Genomic DNA, 21446 nt, shown 5'->3' on the forward strand with positions numbered 1-21446 from the left:
ATCCACTGAGCCAAACCGGCTAGGGCAGCTTTTGCTTTTTCTTTTCTTTTTTTCTCACGCCCTCTTCTGATAAAAGATTTTAAAAATTGCACACCCCTCCTTGGGGATGTCTTAATCCAATAGCCAAGAATATACTGTGGAACTTTACTTTCTGTGCTTTGTATCATGAAAACAATGGGTGTCCCCGCACCTCATTTTCCAAAATTAAATAACAATACCGAATATGCTTTTCACATACAGCACAGGACTCTCTGAAACCACAGCCCACACCCAGCCCTGCGGTGTGGGAAGTCCCTGTGTGGTCCCTGATACCTTTCACTGTTCCCGCTCAGTTAAGCTCTCTTGTGGTGGCCTGGTGCTCCAGGGCTGGGCACAGACGGCCTGTGTGAGGGGAGCTGTAAATCCAGGCTGCCTTGTTTTGTTTTGTTTTTCCATTGATTTTTAGAGAAAGTGGAAGGGAGGGAAGAGGGAGAGAGAGAGAGGAAGAGAGAGAGAGAAACATTGATGTGAGAGAGACACATCAATTGGTTGCCTCCCACACTCGTTCCGACCAGGGCCGGGGAACCTGCAACCAAGGTGTGTGCCCTTGACTGGAATCCAAGCCGGAACCCTTCAGTCCGAGGGCCGATGCTCACCTTCACCTTTTTATTTGATGATGCTGAAGGTAGGGGCCAAGTAGAGGCTGGTCCTTCAAAACTGACCCAAATGATGCCTCCCCGAGGGCTGGTTGGTTCTTCTCTCTGGGCCTCAATCTCCCCATCCATACAGCGAGGTGCCCGATGACCTTTGGGCTTTAATAACCACTGCTCCAGGTCTAGCCCTGCAGAGAGGGACCTGGAGCCCTGCTGCTAGTGTCCCTGGGATACCGAGCAAAGAGCCATGTATTCTCGTGGTCTCTTCTTGGCCTCATCCACCTAGCGTCCCAGAATGGCACTGGGCTGGCCGGCTGGCCCGGGGAGCCCTGTCCAGTACCCCTGGCCTCCCTTCCGGTGCTGCCAAGATGACCACCCCTCCCACCCCCTGCAGGCCAGGAAACGGCACTCCCTCCCCCAGGGTGGCAGCAGAAAGAGAGAAGAAAGAGGATCGCCTCCAGCTGGCCTGGGAGACAGGCCTGCTTGTGCCCATCAGCCCTCCAAGAACCCCCGCCTGCCCCCTCTCTTCCACCGAGGCCTGGACACAGGGCCTTGGGATCAGCCAGAAAAGTCAGGCAGCTTTTCAGGGACTTGGGAGTGAGGGGAGGGGGTGGTGGGTCCAGCCCCTGCCAGCAGCACCGCGCCAAGCTGCGCCCTGTCTATAACTCCGGACTTTGACCCTGAGCTCCAGTCCCGGCTGGCGGGCAGAGGACTGAGGACAGGACACCCCAGAATCAGGAGCCTCCCCTTAGGAGACAGGACCCTGCACCCACAGCAGCTGCCTCATTTCTCCAGAAGTTTGGCACGCCCGGTGAGTGGGGGTGTTCTTATTTTGGGGGGCGGGGAGTAGAACTCGTGTTTTCCCAGTGTCAGCGGAGAAGGCTCCACTTTAGAGTCTGAAGCAGGTGACAGCCTTGTAGTCCGGCCGGGACCTCGGGTAAGCGCCTTCGCCTTTCTAAGCCCCTCTTTCCTGTCTGGAAGATGGGATCCTAACTCACCTCTTACAGGGTTGATTTGAGGGTTAAAACAGGCGATTGATGTAAGGTGCTTAGCATAGAACTGGCCACGCACCAAGTCCTCAATACATGGCCATTATTATTTGGGGGGCGGGGAGCTGGTAGCCTGGCTGTCAAGCATTTATAAAATCTGTTCCATTTTAAATATAAACTCTGAAAACATCAACGTCATCAGAAGTAGCCCCAGGGCGCAACTTGGAGGCGCTAATAATGTTCATTCAAATACCTTCCCCAGGACTTGCTGATTTTTTTCAGGAAAATCTTTCCTAGTCTTGGCTGCGCACATGTGGCCATCCAAGGCAGGAGCTGCCTCCAGCCACTTTCTAGGGAAAAGGGAGCCGATTAGCAAAGAAGCACAGGACAAGCAGAAAGGGTCAGTGTCCATGTACTGCCGGCGGCACGGTGCAGAAAGCGCAGGTCTGAACACTGGCCCACACTGGCTGGGTGACTGTGGGAGCGTGGCTTTCGCTCCCTGCACCTCAGTTTCACTTCTGTAGAACCTTCTGGAGCAGGTGAGAGGATTAAGTGAGAGGATGTCTACACTGCATCTACATGTGTCTGGCAAGTGGCAGATGACCAAAATGGTTCCCTTTCTGCTCCATCCTTAAATAGACATTATACTTAGCCACACACACACCCACACACACACACACACACACACACACACACAAAGTTACTGTCATCAGTGTCCAATTTGATTCACCTACTTTATTAAGATCATTAATTTAGGACATACATATTCCCTCTTCACTTCTGTGCCTATCACCAACACACTGAACATTCCTGCAATTGTTATATTTTATGTGGGGTCCCCCCCCCAGTGTAGGACTTTGAAACATTGGGGTATCTCTTCACCTCTTTGACCTTCAGATTTTTCAGTTGTGAGTCAGGCTGGCCTTGGTCCTGCTTCTTACCAGGGGCTGTCTGAGGCTCAGTTGCCTCCTCTGTAAAATGGGCACAATGATCATCCCAAGGGTTGGTGGAAGGTTAAAGTAGATCATGCATGTAAAGTTCTCAGCATAATCCTAGGAGTTGAAAAACTAGCAGAAGCTGTCATTGCTGTTTCTCTCCACATTGTAGTTCTTTTCTGTACATGACCTATCCCGCCTTTCAAAGGGTCTTTTTAACCTCAAGACCCTACAAATCTTTTTTTTTTTTTTAATACTCACCTGAGCATATGTTTTTATTGGTTTTTGAGAGAGGGAGAGGGAGAGAGCAACGTCGATGTGAGAGAAAAACATCCATCAGTTGCCTGTCATATGTGCCCCGACTGGGGGTTGAACCTTCAACCTGGGCGTGTGTCCTGACCGGGAATCAAACCTGTGACCCCTACATGGGATGACGCTCCAACCGAGTCACACTGGCTAAGGCCCACAAATCTTTTGTCACAAATGTGTGACTTCAGCTGAGTCCCTCCTCTTCTTTGAGCCTCAGTTTCCCCATCTGCATGAGGACGTCTTGCTCACCTTTAGAATTTTACATACTGCAGAAACTGAGCCCCGCGCTGTGACTTGTCCCTTTATCCGGCCAGCTGGTACCGGAAGTTACTCTGGGACTCCCCCCACCCGCCCGGAGGCTTTGCTTGTTATCTGAGAAGTGCCATGTGCCCGCTCTGCTTCTGTTCGAAGCCTTTTCCCCCAGCCCAGAAACCTCTTAAGGGTTTTCAGACATTCTCTTCTCTCATCTCACACAATTCTATTATATAAGCAGCTCCTTCCCCCCCCCTCAATTACTCACTGGTTTTCTAGGTGACATGAGAATGAGAAAAACTTGGGCCCTAGAAAAAGCAGAACTGGGCTCTGCCCGCCTCCCCCCCCCCCCCCCCCCCCCCGCCCGCCTTCCTCCAACTCTTGCTGTGACTTCTAATAACCTTGTTCTCTCCCAGCCTCAGCTGCCTCAGCTGCGAACCAGGGACAACAATGATCACCGGTTTAATTTATGAGCTGCCCAGCGCTTTACAAATACAGTGGGGCCTTGACTTACGAATTTAATTCGTTCCGTGACGGAGCTCGTAACTCAAATTACTCGTATGTCAAATCAAAAAGTGAACGAGTGAGACACGTGATGCTGGGCTGATGTTGTGGCGTTCACTGCGACGTTCGCTGCGCCAACTAGCGGTGGGGTATCTGAAGCTGGCTCGTGACCCTAATTTTAGCTCGCAACTCAAAGCAAAAAATCGGCCGAGAGACGGCTCTCGTATCTCGAAAAACTCGTTAGTCGGGACACTCGTAAGTCAAGGCCCCACTGTATTTTCTCTTTTGATCCTCTAAGAACTCCATTCATTCATCTATTCATTCATTCATTCATGAATCCTTGCTACGGGCCAGGTACTGTTCGAGGCCATGGGGACAGAGCAGTGGACAAAAGTCCCTGCTCTCCTGGAGCTGATATTCTGGTGGGGAGACAACCGGCAGGGAGCTCTGTGAACCCTCAAAAGTTTATGGAAGAGGAAGCGGAGGCTGTTACGATGAGCAACCACACATCCCGGTTTGTCACAGGACTCTCCTGGTGTTAGCACTCGGCCCCCACGTCCTGGGGACACCCTCAGTCCTGGGACTTTGGGAGGTCGGCCACCCTTGCTCGGTCAGGTTACGTGACTTGTCCGGGGTCACACCGTTTGTCCGCGCCAGAGCCAGCTGTGAACCTGGGTGTGTCTGACCCACGGCCTGGGCTGTGACTGCCGTTTCCCCATGCCGTGCCGCCCCCGGGATTCATTGTGGGGAATTTGGACAATACAGAAAAGCTCTCTATGCCTGCCTGTCTTATTGTTGATGTACAAAAGTGCTCAACTCTATGGCGGTTATGCAAAGACAGTCAGAAGGCCCAGAGAGGGGAAGTCACTTAGCCAACGTCACACAGCAAGGCGGAAGTGAAGCCAGGTCTGACTCTCCCTTCTTCCTCTCCCTTCCTCCACACCCAATGTTCTTTCCTTTGTCATTTCCAAAGTGCTGGGGGACAGAAGGAGGCTGCCATGTATTGAGGGCCTGCTCGTGCCAGGCACTGTACCAGGAACTGTTGCCATGCTGCTCATTTAATCCTTAGGACAAGCCCGTGAGACCAGGTTCCTCCTATTTTATTGATGAGGAAATTGCAAGAGGAGGCTGGGGGTCCTAAGAGGGTCTGCCTACTGTCCCCCACCCCTCCCCTCCCAACCAAGCCCAGGTTGGCAGCTGGAAGAAGCATCGCCCAGAGCAACGATGCGATTCTTTTGTTTTGGCGTTTTTTATCTTCAACTTGGTTGCTGAAATCCTAACAGAGTACGGTTTTTGTGGCCTGGAGCCGTTTCCTCCTTTGCAAAACTAGGCCGTACTGAGAATGTCCTGCCGTTCAGGGCCACAGGCGGGGAGCCAAGGTCTGTGGGAGGAGAGTTGTGAGTAAAGAGGAGGGAAAGTTGAATTTGGCCCTTTCGGGCACAAACGTCCCCTTGTTCTGCCTCAGCAGGAGCCAGTAGAATATTTCCCTGCTGTGCAGGCCCAACCAGCTTCAAGGTCAAAAGCTGCTAGGCCTTCTAAAATTCTGAGGACCCAGGCAGCCCAGCACCCCAAGGCCGGCCGTGAGGGGGTGCGCTGGAGGACCTGGGTTCTGAGGCCAGCCTTTGCAGCTGATGCAGCTGATTTGCTTACAGCTGCATCCACTAGCTGCCAGCCCGGCATGGCACACAGTAGGTGTGCAAAAAGTGCGTGTGAGTTTACTTGACATGAAATCCCAGCAGCACCCCTTCCTGGCTCTGTGACCTCGGGGAAGTGGCTTTCATCTCTCGGAGCCTCAGTTTCCTCATCTGGAAAGTGGAGCCAATAACACTAGTCCCTACTTTAATAAGAATATTGGGAGACTTACATGAAATGAAGCATGGGAAGCGTTTAGCGCTGAGGCCGGCACGCACTAGGTGCTCCGCGAATGTCAGTCAGTCGCTTCTTTTGTACTAGACACTGGGTTAAACGTTTTACATGTGCCATCTTGGTAAATCTTCCATCGACTCTCCGAGGCATGAGTTCATTTCCCCGTTTTCCAGAAGAAGAAATTGAGACTTGGGCAGCGTCTTGCCCAAGGTCAATGGCCAGTAGGCAGCAGAACTGAGATTTGAGATTTGAAGCCAGAGCCCATAGTTCTAACCATTTGACACCCCAGCTTAGAGCTGGCTAGGAACTCTGCCTACGCCCTTCTAAATATGTTTTTATTGATTTCAGAGAGAGGAAGGGAGAGGGAGAGACGGATAGAAACATCGATGATGAAAATCATTGATCGGCTGCCTCCTGCACGCCCCACACTGGGGATCGAGCCCGCAACCTGGGCATGTGCCCAGACTGGGTATCAAATCTTGCCTTCCTGTTTCATGGGTTGATGCTCAACCACTAAGCCACACGCACCAGGGTTAGGCCCTTTTAATGTTCCCAGATGGATACAGTGCGTTCGGGGAGGCTTCCCATAGGAGGTGGTATCACTCACCTGCTGTGTGACCTTGGGCTTTGCCTCTCCATGTCTGTTTCTCCCTTTCTCAGGGTCCTGGCGAGGACTGAGTGTTAAAAGGGTCTGGCGGTATCCGCCACTCTCTAAGCCAGCGGTTCTCAGCCTGTGGGTCGCGACCCCTTTGGCGGTCGAACGACCCTTTCACAGGGGTCGCCTAAGACCATCCTGCATATCAGATATTTACATGACGATTCATCACAGTAGCAACATGACAGTTATGAAGTAGCAACGAAAATAATTTTATGGTTGGGTCACAACATGAGGAACTGTATTTAAAGGGCCGGAAGGTTGAGAACCACTGCTCTGAGCCTTCAGTGCGGGGGGGTGGGGGGTGGGGGAGGTGATGGTGGTGATGGTGGTGACGGTGGTGATGGTGGTGATGGCGATGGTGATGGAGATGGTCCTGCAGGCTGGCACAATGCGCGTGGTGGTGATCGGAGCGGGCGTCATTGGGCTGTCCACCGCCCTCTGCATCCATGAGCGCTACCACTCGGCCCTGCAGTCGCTGGACTTGAAGATCTACGCAGACCGCTTCACCCCGCTCACCAACACCGACGTGGCTGCTGGCCTGTGGCAGCCTTACCTCTCCGACCCCGTCAACCAGCAGGAGGCGTGAGTGAGGGTCCCAGAGGGTGGCCGGGCGATCAGAGGAGCTGAGTGTCTGGAGGGGGCTGCCCCCTCTCAGGGTCCCTGTCACCAATCACAAGACCGTTGTGGAGGCTATGGCCTGGCATGATGTGAAGAAAATAATAAATATGAAGCCCCTTCTAGGTGCTGGACAGATGCTACACTTGGTCTCGGCAGTGATGGAGGGGACATGTGCCAGACCGATGGAGGCTTTGTCTCCATTCCTCCCCTAAACCAGGAATACCTCTAAGTGAGTCGATCAATGCTCAGGTTTAGCGAAGAAGTTGCAAAGGTCATGATGTTAGTTTTGAAACCCCCAGCTGATTCCACAAAGGAAGCCTCAGATGAATATCAGCTCAAACAGACGTTTTATTCTCCCCACAAATTCCAACCCGATGTTCCTGATCAGTGGGTGACAGCTCAGGGATCGGGCTCCTTTCCAGCTCGTGGCTCTGTCATTCTCCTCCGTGGCTTCCAACGTTGCCCTTCACGTGGGCCAGCACCTGCACAAGGAGCAGAGCATGAGGACTACGTGTGCACAGTTTCTGGGGTCTTTTGGCTAGAAGGCAGTCACATGGTCACGCCTAGCTGCAAAGGAGTCGGGAAATGTAGTTGAGCTGTGAGCCCAGGGAGAAGAGGAAGCATTTGGGAGTGCCAGCTGGTGTTCACAGTGGGGTGGAGCCTAGAGAGAGCTTGAACCTGTGGCTCACAGTCTCCGGAGCAGGTCACAGTCTTCATTTAAACTTGGCAACTCCGTGATCCTAAGTTGGAGGTAGGGTCCGAATGGTTGTGAGGGAGCATGCTCTATTTCCATCTTCTCTTTTCTATTGATGGGGACATATTGGAAAGCTTGGGGAAGAGGGAGACCCCTAGGCACATGGGGGGCTGCAGAAGTGGACCATGATGGATTTCTGGATTTGGACACCTCCCCACCAGCCTGACCACAGCCCTGGGCAAGCTGACCCTCAGAGCGGTCTTATCCAGCTCAGGGCATGACGTGATGAGACTCTGGTGGACCCTTCCAGGCATTGGAACCGGCAGACCTTCGACTACCTCCTGAGCCACATCCATTCCCCCAATGCTGCAAACATGGGCCTGGCCCCGATCTCAGGCTACAACCTCTTCCATGAAGCTGTTCCGGTGAGTGAGGAGCCCTTGACCGTGGGGCAGAGCCTTGATCACAGACCAGAGTCACGTTCTATAGTGGTGGGCACTTGGTGCTGAGGCCAAAATACGTCCTGTGACCCTGCAGGTGGTCCCCAGGCTTTTCACCAAGATGGACTAAGACACTCAACATGGTGCACACTTCTAAAGCCCCTACTGTGTGCCAGGCCCTGTCCTAACTACTTTACAAATAGTGACTCAATTAGCTCTCACAATAATTGAGTGTTATTATTATCTTCCTTTTGCAGATGAAATGGCGTACCTTACTTGAGCTCACAAAGTTTTAAAGTGGCAGAGCTGGGATTTGAACCCAGACAGTCTGTGACCGCATGGGGGATGTTCTCAGGTTGCTTGGAGAGGGTGATTCGGCTGGGTGCCCACAACCCCAAGTCAAGGTTTAGTCAACATTTAACCCTGTGCTAAGAGCATTAGCCATGTTATCCATTACCTTCCAAGGGACCGAGAGTGACTATTAACTCCATGATACAGACCAGAAAACTGAGTCTCAGAGAATTCAAGGTGTTCAGGGGTGAGACTGAAATTTCCATTTATGTTGTCTGACCCCACTCTCACTCCTTGGGGACTTTCACTGCCTCCCCTTTTCTCTCCCATATTCCCAACCCTTACCCTGTCACTCACCCCAAGTCTTACTCTTACCCTTAGTATAGCATAATGGTTAAGAATTTGGACTCTGAAGACAAACTGTGTGGGTTCAGATCCCAGCTCCACCATTTATTAATTGTGTGATCTTAGACAAGTCACTTAAACTCTCTAAGCCTCAATGGGCCCATCTATTTTTTTTTTTTTTTTTTTTTTTTTTTTTTTTTGGGCCCATCTATTAAATGGGGATAATAATAGGATCTACCTCAATGGGTTGTTGGGAAGATTAAATGGGGTGGTATAGGTAAAATGCTCGGAACAGAGCCTTACACACAGGGAACATTATATAAAATTTTTTGTTATAGTTACTCTTGACTTGCACCCATCCCTGTGTCCCCTCCTCTCCTTCTTCTGCAGGACCCTTTCTGGAAGGACATAGTTCTGGGATTTCGGAAGCTGACACCCAGGGAGCTGGACATGTTCCCCGATTATAGGTAAGGTTACTATCATGGGCAAAGGGAATGAGGCCCGACAATTCAGACAGACCCGTCCAGAAGGCAGCAGAAGATGGAGTCACCAAAGTTCTATCCCATCCTACGCCTAGAGCCCCTCCTACCTTGGTCTCCTGGTGCTCTGTTCAGCTCCTTCAGAGAAGAAACCCACCCAAACTGGGCCTTGGGCTAAGGAAGTGGGGGTTATGGAACCACAGATCTCAAGGCCAGAAGCTCTGTACCCCTTTAAAGAGGCTAGGTGACTTCCGAAGGTCACACAGCCATGTGACCAAAATGGGATTCCAATCCAGTCTGTGTGACACCAAACTCCTCTGTTCTTTTCCCTATAGCCCAGTGTCTTTCCGGTCCTCTCCTCACCCACCCAATGCTTGAATCCCCTCTCCAAATGCACATCCAGTCTCCACTTGCACATCCCCAAGTCAGGGATGGCTTTGTCTGACAGAACAAATTTCCTTGCATTGAGCTAAAAACCACTTCCACTTGAACTCCTCCCAACAGTGGTCCTGTCTCGAGCCTTGGGCCCACACCACCACCACCTCCCTCCCACCGCCCCTCCAAAAAGCACAACAACCACCCAACACTGCTCCCATCTCCATTGGATAACCTTCTGATTCTGACCCTTTATTCCCACCTTTGCCTGCTGTGACTCTAGCTATGGCTGGTTCAACACAAGCCTGACTCTGGAGGGGAGGAGGTATCTGCTGTGGCTGACTGAAAGGTGAGATGTTCAACTTGAGCTTCAGGAAAGCCCTCCCAGGGACCAGGGTTGTAGTAGATGGTTGTTCATGGTATTCGTCTTTGTATCGACCAACCCCAAACGTTAACCTTTAGATGTGGTTTGAGTTAACCACTGTGCAGTGGTTCCCATGTCTGGCTGGGCAACAGAACCATGTGGGCAACTCTTTACACGTGATGTCTATTATCAACCTTACTAAAATCCATAACATTTGTGTAGTAGCTTTAAATGGATTCTCTTAAGTTTTCCAGGTCTATTTACATCATCTACAAAACATGCCTTGCCTTTATTTTTATACCTCATCTTTTTCTTTTTTTTTCTTGTCTAACTGCTATGGCCAGTACCTCCAGAACAATGTTAAATAATACAGGGGATAGTAGATGTCCCTGTCTTGTTCTTGATGTTGATAGGAATCTTGAAGTGTTCTACATTAGCAAACATTACCTTGAGAGATACATTTGTATTTATATTCACATGCCTTCACATTAAGAAAGATTCCATATATTTCCTACCTATTACTATTTCATTATGAATTTTAAAAATATAGAATAGAGATGGTGGCTTTTATCAAGTGACCTGAGAAGTTTTTTAAAACGTGGCTTTCAGGACCCTGCTTCATAGCTACTGAATCGAAACCTCTGGGGTGGGGCTCAGAAATTTGTATCTTAGAGGAAATTCCCCGGGTGATTCTGATGATCAGCCAGGTTTACGAACTATTGCGCTAAAACCCGGTTATTTCTTCTAACCTTGGGACGCTTAACGATTCCCGTCTCGGCTCTTCCAGGAACAAATGCTCCAGGTTTTTCTACTTTGAGGAAACCATGTAGATAAAATGGTCCTGAGGTTACGCTTCAGCCTTTATATAGTTTTGTTGTTTTTTGTTCTTTTGATGCTTCTACTATATTTCTAATAGTGACAATATTTTTCAGCTGGGACACTTAGAGGGAGGGGTGAATGTCCCTAGCCCCCCTCCCTCCTCATGCTCTGCTTCTGACAAAGGGGTGGCATTGGTCCAACCCTGTCCCCCCTCTCCCCTGCATTTAGTGTGAGCTCCAGCCCCGTCACTGACTCACAGTATGACCTTCAGCAAGGCCCTTCTCCCATCTCCATCTGCCCGATGAGGAGCTTGGACCGTCTCAGGTTTCCCCAGGGACATTTCATGGCCCCCTGGGGCACCAAGGTGGTCATGAACCGGTTTGGCTGTACAGCAAGGAGCACCCCATGGGACAGAGGGTCTTTGGGACGTGTCCCCGTGCTGTCCTTGTGGAGAGGTAGGAGGGAGGGTTGAGTAATGAGCTTTTCCATGTATCTGATCATCCCAGGTTAACCAAGCGGGGAGTGAGGTTCTTCCAGCAGAAGGTGGAGTCTTTCGAGGAGGTGAGCTGCAGGGCTGGCAGGGGCTGGGCGTGGGAGAGAGGAGAGGGGGGCGGACCTTTGTTTCCTGTTGCTGAGTTGAGGGCCCCCTCCTCAGTCTTCCAGGATCCCTTTGAGGCCCATCCCAGACTCCAAACGTTTGTCAATCCCAGAAGGACTCGGGCATTTTGCCTTGATATGGGTGGCAGAAGTGAAGGGACAGGGGCACCATGGCAGCCATGAAGGGCTGATCTATATGAAAGCCCAGTATCAGCTGCTCCCCACCCCCAAGTTCCAGACACTTGGATTGCCTCCTACCGACCTCTGGGTTGATGCTTCTGCAAAGTCACGGGCCCCAGCTGACGCACCGCCAGAGTAACACCACCACCAGTCATCATGACAGGAGCAGCTACCATCAGGCGCTGGCCTTGCTCCAGGAGCTTTGTTCTAGGACTCCACTCAGTCCCGGCAGCTAGGGTAGTGCTTGGCTCATGGAAGACGCTCAGTCCCCACAGCTACTAGCATTCTATAGTAAGCCTCGCTCTGCGCCCAGCCCAGATGGGCCCTTGGGAAATACAGCCGACTCAGATGCAGCCCTCATTCCCAAAGAGATGACAGTCCAGTGTAGCAAATGCTAGCTCATGAACAGTAACAGTGCCCTGCGATGTGCATGCCCCAGGACTGACCTCTGCGGGGCCTCACGGGGGCGGGGCTGGGAGTCTGGGTGCCCATCAGGCTACATCCTGGACCTACCGAGTATCCCACCCATGCCCAGCACTAGGGCTTCCACCGTGCCTTCTGCAGATGTCTCGGCAGAGGAGAAGGCAAGAGAATGAAAGGAAAGGGAGTCAGAAAGAGGAAGAGAGCGAGCTCCACTTGCTTTCTGACTTCTGGAAGGTTCCCAGAAAGGTCCCCCCTTTTCCACGGTACTCCTTTCTAAGCACTTTCACACCCAGAGCCACACTGGATCCTCACAGTGACTTGTGAATGTGCATTACCAGCCCCATTTTATTGCTAAGGCAGCTGAGCCTAGAGGAGGTGACAGGACATTTCTGAGGCCACACGGCAGGTCAAGGGCAGAGCAGACATTAGGAGCCAGGCCCAGGAATTCCTCCTTGAGCCTCCTCCCTGCTGTGCCACAGGGAGCTGAGAGCTTTAAGGTGAAAGGAAGGTAGAAGAGGGGGCAGGAGTACCAGGATCCTTACCCCCTTCCACCCTACCTGCCCTGTTGGTTGCTGCCAGGTGGCAAGAGGAGGCGCCGATGTGATTATCAACTGCACCGGCGTGTGGGCCGGGGCGCTGCAGCCGGACCCGCTGCTGCAGCCAGGCCGGGGGCAGATCATTAAGGTGAGTGTGGAGGTGAGGGATGAGACCTCCGGCTTTTGTTGCTAGGAAGATGGTAGCTGCCTGCTGATTTCATCTCCAGGGACATCTGCCAGAGGAATTGCCTGTCGAAGAAGCAAGAGAGACCAATGCAACATGACCCTCCCAAATGTTCTCTTTCGAGATTTCTTCTTAATAGCACAGCACGTGTGTCTATATACTAGTATATGCTTGTGTATATATGGGAGCTGCATATGTGTGCGAGCATGCCTATTATTATAACGAAAAGATGACTACATTGTGTCCATCGCTGAATCCTCACCACAACCCTTTGAGATGGGGTCTATCATATCACCATCGCCGTCTCACGGATGGGGAAACTGAGGCAGAGGAATTAAGGAACATGCACAAGTTCACGCAGTAGTAAGCGGTGGGACTGGGATTAGAACCCAGGCAGCCTGGAGTAAGAGCCTGGGTATAAGCATCAGTCCACACCACCTCTCACTGTGTACGTGTACATGTGCGTGAGGCGTGCCTGTTTGTGAATGTACACGTGTGCATTCGTAGGTGTGTAGGTGTGTAGGAACGGCGTGTGTGTGCATGTGTGTGTGTTTGCACACACGTGCTGGGCTTTTCTGTGGGTACGTGGGTGAAAACGTGCGATGCTTCAGGGGGCAGGTTGGCTCTCAATCAGGGTGCTCTTCCTGCAAGTGCAGGCAGCCAGGTGCAGACGGCGGCAGGGGCTCCTGGGAATTGTCCACTCTTAACAGAGCATGTGGTCTTGGAGGGGAGCAGGGCAGGGGGCCCGCTGATGCATCTCCCCTGGGGAGACTTCTCTGTCCTCTATCAACAGGTGGATGCCCCTCGGATGAAGCACTTCATCATCACCCATGACCTAGACAGAGGCATCTACAAGTCCCCGTACATCATCCCAGGGTAAAAAATCTGGCATCCTAGGCAGAAGAGGGGCCATCTTTATGCCCTCCTTAAGCTTCTGCTGCCTTCCCCAGGCCCCTTGCTTAGTCCCTTCAGCTTTTTTCTTCAAACGTGTTTTTTTTAAAGTGTGGTTGAGTCATTAAATGCTTGGGAGAGGGCAACAGAAATAGAAACACCAACCATTGAGCCACGCCCTGCCAGCCAGGCTTGAACATGCTTTCGGATGAGAGTGATGCCAGAGACAAAGGTGATGCTGGAGACAAAGACGTGATGGCAGTGACACTAGATGTGGTGTGAAGGGCAACAGCAGGAAGGGTGGTGGGAGTGGTGATTGGAGCTGATGGTGATATTAATGACAGAGGTGACGGTGTTAATGAATACAGTGGTGGTATTGATGCGATGACCACCATGTTGAAAGTGAAATGGTGGCAGTAAAGATAGTATTGCTATTGATGAGGAGATCAGTGTCAATGCTGGTGGTGACTGGGCGGGGGGGAGGTAGACAGTGCTCATGGAGATGACAGTAGCAATGATAACGGTAACAGAGTGGCAGAGGTGACAGTCTCAGAGGCCATGTTAACTCTGTGGCTGTGCTGTCTCAATGGCGATGTCGATGGTGAGCAGGAAATGACAATATCCATGGCTAATGACGGTGGTGGAAATGGTGACCGGGGATGATGGTAACAAGAAAGGAAGTAGTGCAGATGGTGCTGTTGATGGATATGACTATATTTTTTCCAGGTTTATTGAGATATAATTGACACACAACACTGTGCTCATTTGAGATGCATAATATGATTTGATAGATGTATATATTATGAAATGATTACCACAATAAGATTAGTTAACACATTCATTACCTCACATAATGACATTGTGTGTGATGAGAACACTTAAAATCTACTCTCTTGTCTGGCCGTGGTGGCTCAGTGGATTGAGCGTCGTCCCATGGACCAAGAGGTCCCGGATTCAGTTCCCAGTCAGGGCACATACCCAGGTTGCATGCAGGAGGCAGCAGTCATCATTGATGTTTCTATCTCTCTCTACCTCTCCCTTCCTCTCTGAAATCAATAGAAAATATTTTTTAAAAAAATCTATTCTCTTAGCAATTTTCAAGTATTCATAAAGTATTGTTAACTATAGTTGCCATGCTGTACACATGAAGAGATGACAATAACGGTGATGGTGGAAGTGGTGGTTGATGGTGATGACAATGGCAATGGCCGTGGTGTTGGTGGTATTGGGAGCAGGGATGTTGAAGGTAGCAGTGAGTTAGGTAGAGATGGTGGTGAGGGTTAGCATGGTGATGACCCCCACTCATCTCAAACGCTTCGTTTCCCTTCATCCTTGACCCTCCTTACTTTTATGTAGGATCCAGGCAGTGACTCTTGGAGGCATCTTCCAGCTGGGGAACTGGAGCGAGGTGAACAATAGTGAAGACCACAACACCATCTGGGAAGGCTGCTGCAGACTGGAGCCCACACTGAAGGTAAGAGGGAGAGGTATCCGGTCCCTAGACCAGGCTCCGGGCAGCTTGATCGTGAGGACATGTGAGGAGGGGAAGATTCCACCACGGGATAACTGGGCGAATTAATTCAACAAGGGTCTGTGGAATACACCTGAATTTGATAATGTCCAGGGAAGTCCTGCTATGGGCTGATGAAACATATATGACCATGACTGAGACTTACTCTCTGTTAAGGTGACATCCTCAAAACATATTTGTTGCAGAAATTTCAGTTTTCTCATGTGCCTGTTAGTGGCAATGACAACACTGATGGTGATGAGGGTGTGACGAGCAGGTGGAGGTAGTGGTTGGTATTGATGGTGATGAAAATGCTGAGGATGGTAATAAGGATGGTGATGAGGTGGTGACTGTTGACAATATCATGGTGGTGACTGGTGGTTGATAAAGATGGAGAAGCTGATAGAAGTGGTGGTAATGAGTGATAGTAATGATGTTGGTGGCTGACAAAGGTGGTGATGATGGCAGTGGGGATGAATAAAACAGACAGTGATGGTGTTCAAGGTGGTGGTAATGATACAGAGGTTCCAAAAGTGAACTATTCCCTAAAAATGGCAGCAGAAAAAAATAACCCGGAGATGAATTACTAACACTTTTCTTTCCAGGATGCCAAAATTGTTGCTGAATTGACTGGCTTCCGGCCAGTACGCCCCCAGATTCGGCTAGAAAGAGAACAGCTTTGCTTCGGGTCTTCAAACACAGAGGTACACTTTCCTGGCATGGAAAGCAATGCCCTCCTCACTCCTAAGAGGGCCCTTGGCATGGCTGGCTCATGTCCCCTCCTCTACAAATGAGGCTCCATGATGGTGAAGGACCCACTCAAGGTTACATAGAGGGCAGTGCCTTGGTTTGCTGGGACCTGTGGTCAAGCAGAAGGAAATGGGCACCTTATTGAACATCTGCTTTGTGCCCATGACACGAACGACCTTAGGGAATCTCCCCTCCAGCTCTTTGGGGTGGGGATTGTCCTCCCTGAGCTTCAGATGAGCAAACAGGGGCTCCAAGAGGTGGAGTCGCTCCCTACATCAGACCACTGGTGAGGGACAGACTTGGGATGTGATCTGAATGTGACTCCAGCCACATTTCCCACGTGACCATTTGCGGCTGCTCCATTGTCTCTCTGGGGTCCCCTCTCATGTCCTCTCTCCTAGGGTAGGAACTGGGTTTATTGAAATGACGGGAGGTACTGTCCTGGGCTGAAGGCCCTGGCCTGAGTGGGTGGGGGTTGCGTTCCCATCAGGAAAGCAATCTTCCCCATTGAGGTCACCATCCTTTCTTATCCCGGGAATGTGTGTACAATCAGGAGAGTCACGGATGGAGCTTTTAAGTCCCGGCTAATGGTTTTAGCTTTGAAAAGGGCCCCAAGGTCTTGCCTCTGTCTCCAGGATGAATAAGCACGTTACCCAGACCCCACTTTTAGGGGGCCCCTGGTTTTCTTTCCTCCTGACATGGGTAGAAGAGTCGTCTATTCACACAGGAAGCTCAGCAATCCGGAGCAGGGTGGGAACGAGGAAGGTGATTTAGAGAACGTCAAACCATTTTGTGTGTGTGTGTGTGTGTGTGTGTGTGTGTGTGTGTGTGTGTGTGTGAAAACCTCTGACTTCAAGTTTTAGATGACTCTGCATTTCCTGTGCTGAGTGTATAAAGCAGGTTCATCTCCTAAGTAGAAGAGGAGTCTAGGGTATCAACCTCCAGTTCCCCAAACAATCCCCTTACTGCTGCTCCCAGAGACCCCACCCTCCCGCCAGGGTGCCGAGAAGAGTTTCCGTGTCCTCTGGCTTTGTCCAGGACTCTTCAGAAAGTTCCTGAATCTCTCAGGGCAGACCAGGCCACCTCCTCTCTTCCTCTCCCAGGTCATCCACAACTATGGCCATGGAGGCTACGGGCTCACCATCCACTGGGGCTGTGCCCTGGAGGCGGCCAAGCTCTTCGGCGAGGTCTTGGAAGAAAGGAAGTTGCTCAGGATGCCACCATCTCACCTCTGATGATGCCAATGACCACCGTCCCCCCCCCCCCCCCACCTAAGGACTTCCCGCTTTCCTCGGCCAACTAACTAATCAATGTGCTTCTCTCTAAGTCAGCGGTTCTCAACCTGTGGGTCGCGACCCCTTTGGAGGTCAAACGACCCTTTCACAGGGGTCGCCTAAGACCATCCTGCATATCAGATATTTACATGACGATTCATCAAAGGAGCAACATGACAGTGATGAAGTAGCAACGAAAATAATTTTATGGTCGCGTCACAACCTGAGGAACTGTATTTAAAGGGCCAGAAGGTTGAGAACCGCTGCGTAAGTCATCACTTACCCCCGCCCCCCACCCCTGGCTCCTGTGGACAAGAAGCCTGAGGTGAGAGGGAATCACAAGGTCAATTCCTGGAGGTGAGTCCAGCCCCATCTGGGCACACTTTGACCTCTCTCTCTGGGCCTGACATTACTAAGCTTACTCCACGAGTCCTCAGAAGGAAGGAAATCTCAGAAAATCAAAGAGGCGAGCAAGGAAATGAGGTAGTTGAGGTTAAGTAACTCGATGACAAGTTGCATGAACATATTAAAGGTTCTGAAAAGTCCTGCAGCGAAGACACCTGCCTGATGTTGTCTTCCTAAACCTAGCTGGCTATGGAAACCTTTTGCCCAGCCCTAATGCCACAGAATGAACCGGAGGGAGTGCTGGCACAGATTTCACAGGAAGTTATATGTCGAACTGGAATACAGAGGAGGCAGAAGAGATGAGGCATGAAACTACCAACATATGAAGCCTGTTTCACATCCAGGGTCCCAAATGGCATCAGCGGCCCACTGAATGGCCCCAGGGACACCATGTAATCCTGGAGAAGGGGCCACGGGAAGGATCATCCCCCAAGGAACCCCTTCACAGAGAATGAACTCACCAAGCTCACTCCTTGTTTCTCAGCATCTCTCTACCTTCTGGCTGGTACCCCCTGAGATGGCAAACAGGCTTCCAGATGTTTCTGAAAACCTTACATGAGCCCAGAAGCCACCTTGGCATCTTCATCCCTAATTATCTGCCTCAGTCTCTTAAGTTGAATTTTCATCTGTCTGGTTTTGTTGTTTGTTTTTTTAAAAAGACTGGAGCCTAGAAGTCTTCATGCATCTGGGATCAGTGGCACCCTGTGTGCTGAGAAGAGGTCTCGACTGGCCCACACCATGCTATGTCCATGCCATTACTGTTTCTTCCTGAATTGTTTCACCAGATGGTTTTTTTGTTTTTTGCATTTCTGGGTCTTTTGCGTTTCCATATAAATTTTACAACCAACATGCCAACTTCTGCATGAAACGCCAGCTGGGATTTTGATAGGGATTGTGTTGAATTTATAGATCAATTTGGGGGAGTATTGATTGACATCTTAACAATTTTAAGTCTGCTGAGCCATGAGCCTGGCCATGCCTCTCCATTTATTTAGACCTTCCACTTCTTCTAGTGATGCTTGGTACTTTGTAAAAATCTTGTACTTCTTTTGTTAAGTGTATTCCCAAGAGTTTTGTTCTTTTTGATGCTATTGTGAGTGGAATTGTTCTCTTACTGATGACTCTAGAAAGAGCTTTGTTCTCTGGCATGGTGGGAGTAGGGGCATTTGAAGTAGTTCCTCATCAAATATTCTTGACTAACCAGGAAGGATTATAGGTGAGGTATGTTCAAATGTCAAAGAATCAGAATACAGTAAAGCACCACCCCTGGCTCACATCTGGCTGAAACCACTGAGTTTCCGAGGAGCAGAAGGGGCCTCGGAACCTTCTAGAGTTTCATGGTTGCCATCTTGTGTGCCTCCCACAACACCCCGCATCCCTCCATTCGCGCCCATATCACACTGCATCACAGTGACCTGTTTAGGCCTGTACCCCCCACTGCACCCTGAATGCTTGAAGGTAAGGACCAGGTCTTACTCTTTTTTTGCCTCCTCAGTGTTGAACATCATGCTTGATGCATGGTGGAGACGCCATGCATGCCGACCACATGCCATCACACGATCCACAGCAGTGGCAATGAGCAGACTGGAGAGGTTACATATGTGTCTGCCTGGGTTCCAGAAATACCGGTCATTGTGCCAGCGTGCGGACAGAGCAGGCCAAACCCACCATGTTTGAGCCACCTCTTGACCCAGTCTTCCCAACCCATCTTAATTGGGCCAGGACTGTAGCAAACACTAAGCTGGGCCAATCGGCTTCCTCCCCTGAGGATTTGGAAGTGGGACACTGAACAGCCGAGTCTGGTATGTTTGCAGAGCTGAGCCGAGCCGCGGTGAGTGGAAGCCATATGCAGGGTCGGCACAGGCAGCAGCCACGAGGAGGCACTCACTACCAGAGGCTGCAAACGGCGGCCCCTTCGCCAAACCGGGCCTGCAGTGAATTTCATCGGGCTCACACATCATTGAAAAATGTTTGACCCGACCTACTAAAATTTGGAGATTTGACATAAAAATCCAGATTCCTGTCTTGAAAATTGGGAGATCCCATCATGCAAAAAAAAAAAAAAATCAGCTACAACTGAGTAGTGGCCGCCCCTTTTCTGGGGGCCTGTCTCCTTGCGCTGTGCAGTCCTTCCCTCTTCCTGTACTTCTTCATATGAATTAACCTGAGTCCAATCGCCAGTCCTTGCCATTAAAACAGCCTTGATGGGAACTGCCCACCCCTCCCCCTCCCCCTCCATCTTCCTTCTTCCATGCTAACAGAATCCCAATTCTGTTTCAAAAGGCTCCTGTGGGAAGTAGGTCTCCCCCTGCCACCCGCCCCCCCGCCCCAACCAGCCCTAGGGAAGAATTCATGCTGGGATGGGCATGGGCCCAGGTCTGATCAATGCAAAGCAACGGTAAACCTACTGAAGGTCTGATAAAGGAACAGACCCATTTGAAGGAAAACCTTCAGGGACTGCTCCTTCCCCGTTCTACTCCTCCTGTAAAAATGCTAATAAATACGATGCCCGGCCCTGTGGGAGTCCCCCTGTGACCATGAGGTTTCAGACGGCCAACATGCAGACGAGAGCAGGGAAGAACGGCAAAAAGAAGTTGGGTCTTTGATGACACGGTTGAGCTGCTGGGCCTTTCCTAGAACTGCCTGACTCTGGGCTTGCTACTGAATGAACAATGACTATTTCAATGGTTGAAGCTACCACTGACTGGTTTGACTGCTGCTTGCAGCTCAAGGTCGCCAGTCCTTTGATGCCTGTTCGTAGTAACTGAGGGAGACTCTCCATCTCATCCTTCAAGGCTCTCTGGTGCTTCATATTTACTTAAAAATAAAGACCGTCCGTATTCACGTCGAAGTCCATCCCTACGAGAGTCTTCCATGCCGTTGCCCACACCGCCAGGGTTGTTGATGTGTTCCTGAGAATATTTGAAGGAAGGGGAAGAAATTACGCAACCCCAGCTACACTGAACGTCCTTTGCCATTTTCTGAAATCTTTCCTAACGCAGACGAATGGATGACATTTCCATTCACGGAAACAGGAGCTTTCGGATAGTTCAAAATTAGATGCAAACGTCTTCAGCAAGAGGCTTGGGCAACTTTTGTGGCAGCTCGTGTGTCCTTCAGTAATATTGATTTTTTTTTTTTTTTTTTTTTGGAAAGGGCAAGCGATCTAGAAGGCAAAGAATTTTTTCACTTGCATTTTCTCGAGAAGAGAAAGCTCTCAGTCGCAGGCCTCTCTACTCCAGCCCCTGGAGAAGGTTTCTGCCCACCAAGTACTTCCCCCCCCCCACCAGTCCCCCACCCCTCCGGGTTATGTGAGGGTACAGGGAGTGGACATGCTCATCCGGCAGTGTCTGGCCAGCTGGAAGGCAAAAAGGACAAGCGAAGGTTCTGCGTTACCCAGGAGAGCTCTGCAGACCAGAAGTAATTAGAGCTATAGCCACTCGGGGTTCAAGGGCACACACACACACACCCCACCCCACCCCCAGTGCCAGGGAGCGGAAGATCTGCCAAGCCGCCTCCTCCCCGACGGATTGCCTGGGCCGAGGGGGCAGCAGCCCCGATTCCAGGGACACTGGATTGTTTGTCGTTGACCTAGGACGTGAGCCCGAAGAAGATGCCCACTGTGGCCTCCACAGCGTTCGGAGGAAGTGTTGCCTCCCACAGACCCAAAGTCACGATGTTGGCAGCCAACTGTACGACGTTTCCCCCTTATGGGAAAGACGATCCTATCAGAGCACAGGGAAGCGTTGAGATGACCTTGGCTGGACAGGGTGGGCAAGGCCATTAGGGTGAAGGGTCACTAGGGCATTATGACAAACAGACAAACTTCGTCCCTTGCGATGTCCATCACCAACATGTTTTTGTTTTGTTTTTTATCCTCAGCTGAGGATATTTTTCCATTGATCTACAGACAGAGCGGGGGAAGGGGGGGGGGAGAGAGAGAGAGAGAGAGAGAGAGAGAGAGAGAGAGAGAGACATCGACTGGTTGCCTCCTGCATGCGCCCCCCAACCCAGGGCCGGGGATCAAGCCTGCCACCGAGGTACGTGTCCTTGACCGGAATCGAACCCAGGACCCTTCAGTCCACAGGCTGACACTCTATCCACTGAACCAAACCGGCTAGGGCCA

General features: G+C 50.8%; 1 protein-coding gene across 3 annotated transcripts; it reads left to right on the forward strand.

The window, feature by feature from the left end:
- The first annotated feature begins 1327 nt into the window (after window positions 1-1327).
- DAO (D-amino acid oxidase) lies at window positions 1328-19518 on the forward strand. Of its 3 annotated transcripts, none has more exons than XM_036354379.1 (11): window positions 1328-1443; window positions 6525-6727; window positions 7768-7882; window positions 8924-9000; window positions 9671-9736; window positions 11077-11131; window positions 12350-12454; window positions 13284-13366; window positions 14738-14855; window positions 15497-15595; window positions 18816-19518. In XM_036354379.1, exons 2-11 carry the CDS (start codon window positions 6534-6536, stop codon window positions 18819-18821), a joined length of 918 nt encoding a protein of 305 aa, XP_036210272.1. In that variant the 5' UTR covers window positions 1328-1443; window positions 6525-6533; the 3' UTR covers window positions 18822-19518. The 3 variants fall into 3 exon arrangements, with proteins under 3 accessions (XP_036210272.1, XP_036210270.1, XP_036210271.1); XM_036354377.1 differs by lacking the exon at window positions 18816-19518 and adding an exon at window positions 16745-17043; XM_036354378.1 differs by lacking the exons at window positions 1328-1443; window positions 18816-19518 and adding exons at window positions 1474-1569; window positions 16745-17043.
- Window positions 19519-21446: the final 1928 nt, after the last annotated feature.

This window comes from Myotis myotis, unplaced genomic scaffold, assembly GCF_014108235.1.
Source record: "Myotis myotis isolate mMyoMyo1 unplaced genomic scaffold, mMyoMyo1.p scaffold_m19_p_20, whole genome shotgun sequence".
Classification (NCBI taxonomy): domain Eukaryota; kingdom Metazoa; phylum Chordata; class Mammalia; order Chiroptera; family Vespertilionidae; genus Myotis; species Myotis myotis.

Coding starts and splice junctions, on each gene's coding strand:
- DAO (XM_036354377.1), top strand. CDS start 6,534: ATGCGCGTGGTGGTGATCGGAGCGGGCGTCATTGGGCTGTCCACCGCC. Junction 9,737..11,076: donor CTGCTGTGGCTGACTGAAAG/GTGAGATGTTCA, acceptor TGATCATCCCAG/GTTAACCAAGCGGGGAGTGA. Junction 15,596..16,744: donor TCGGGTCTTCAAACACAGAG/GTACACTTTCCT, acceptor TTCCTCTCCCAG/GTCATCCACAACTATGGCCA.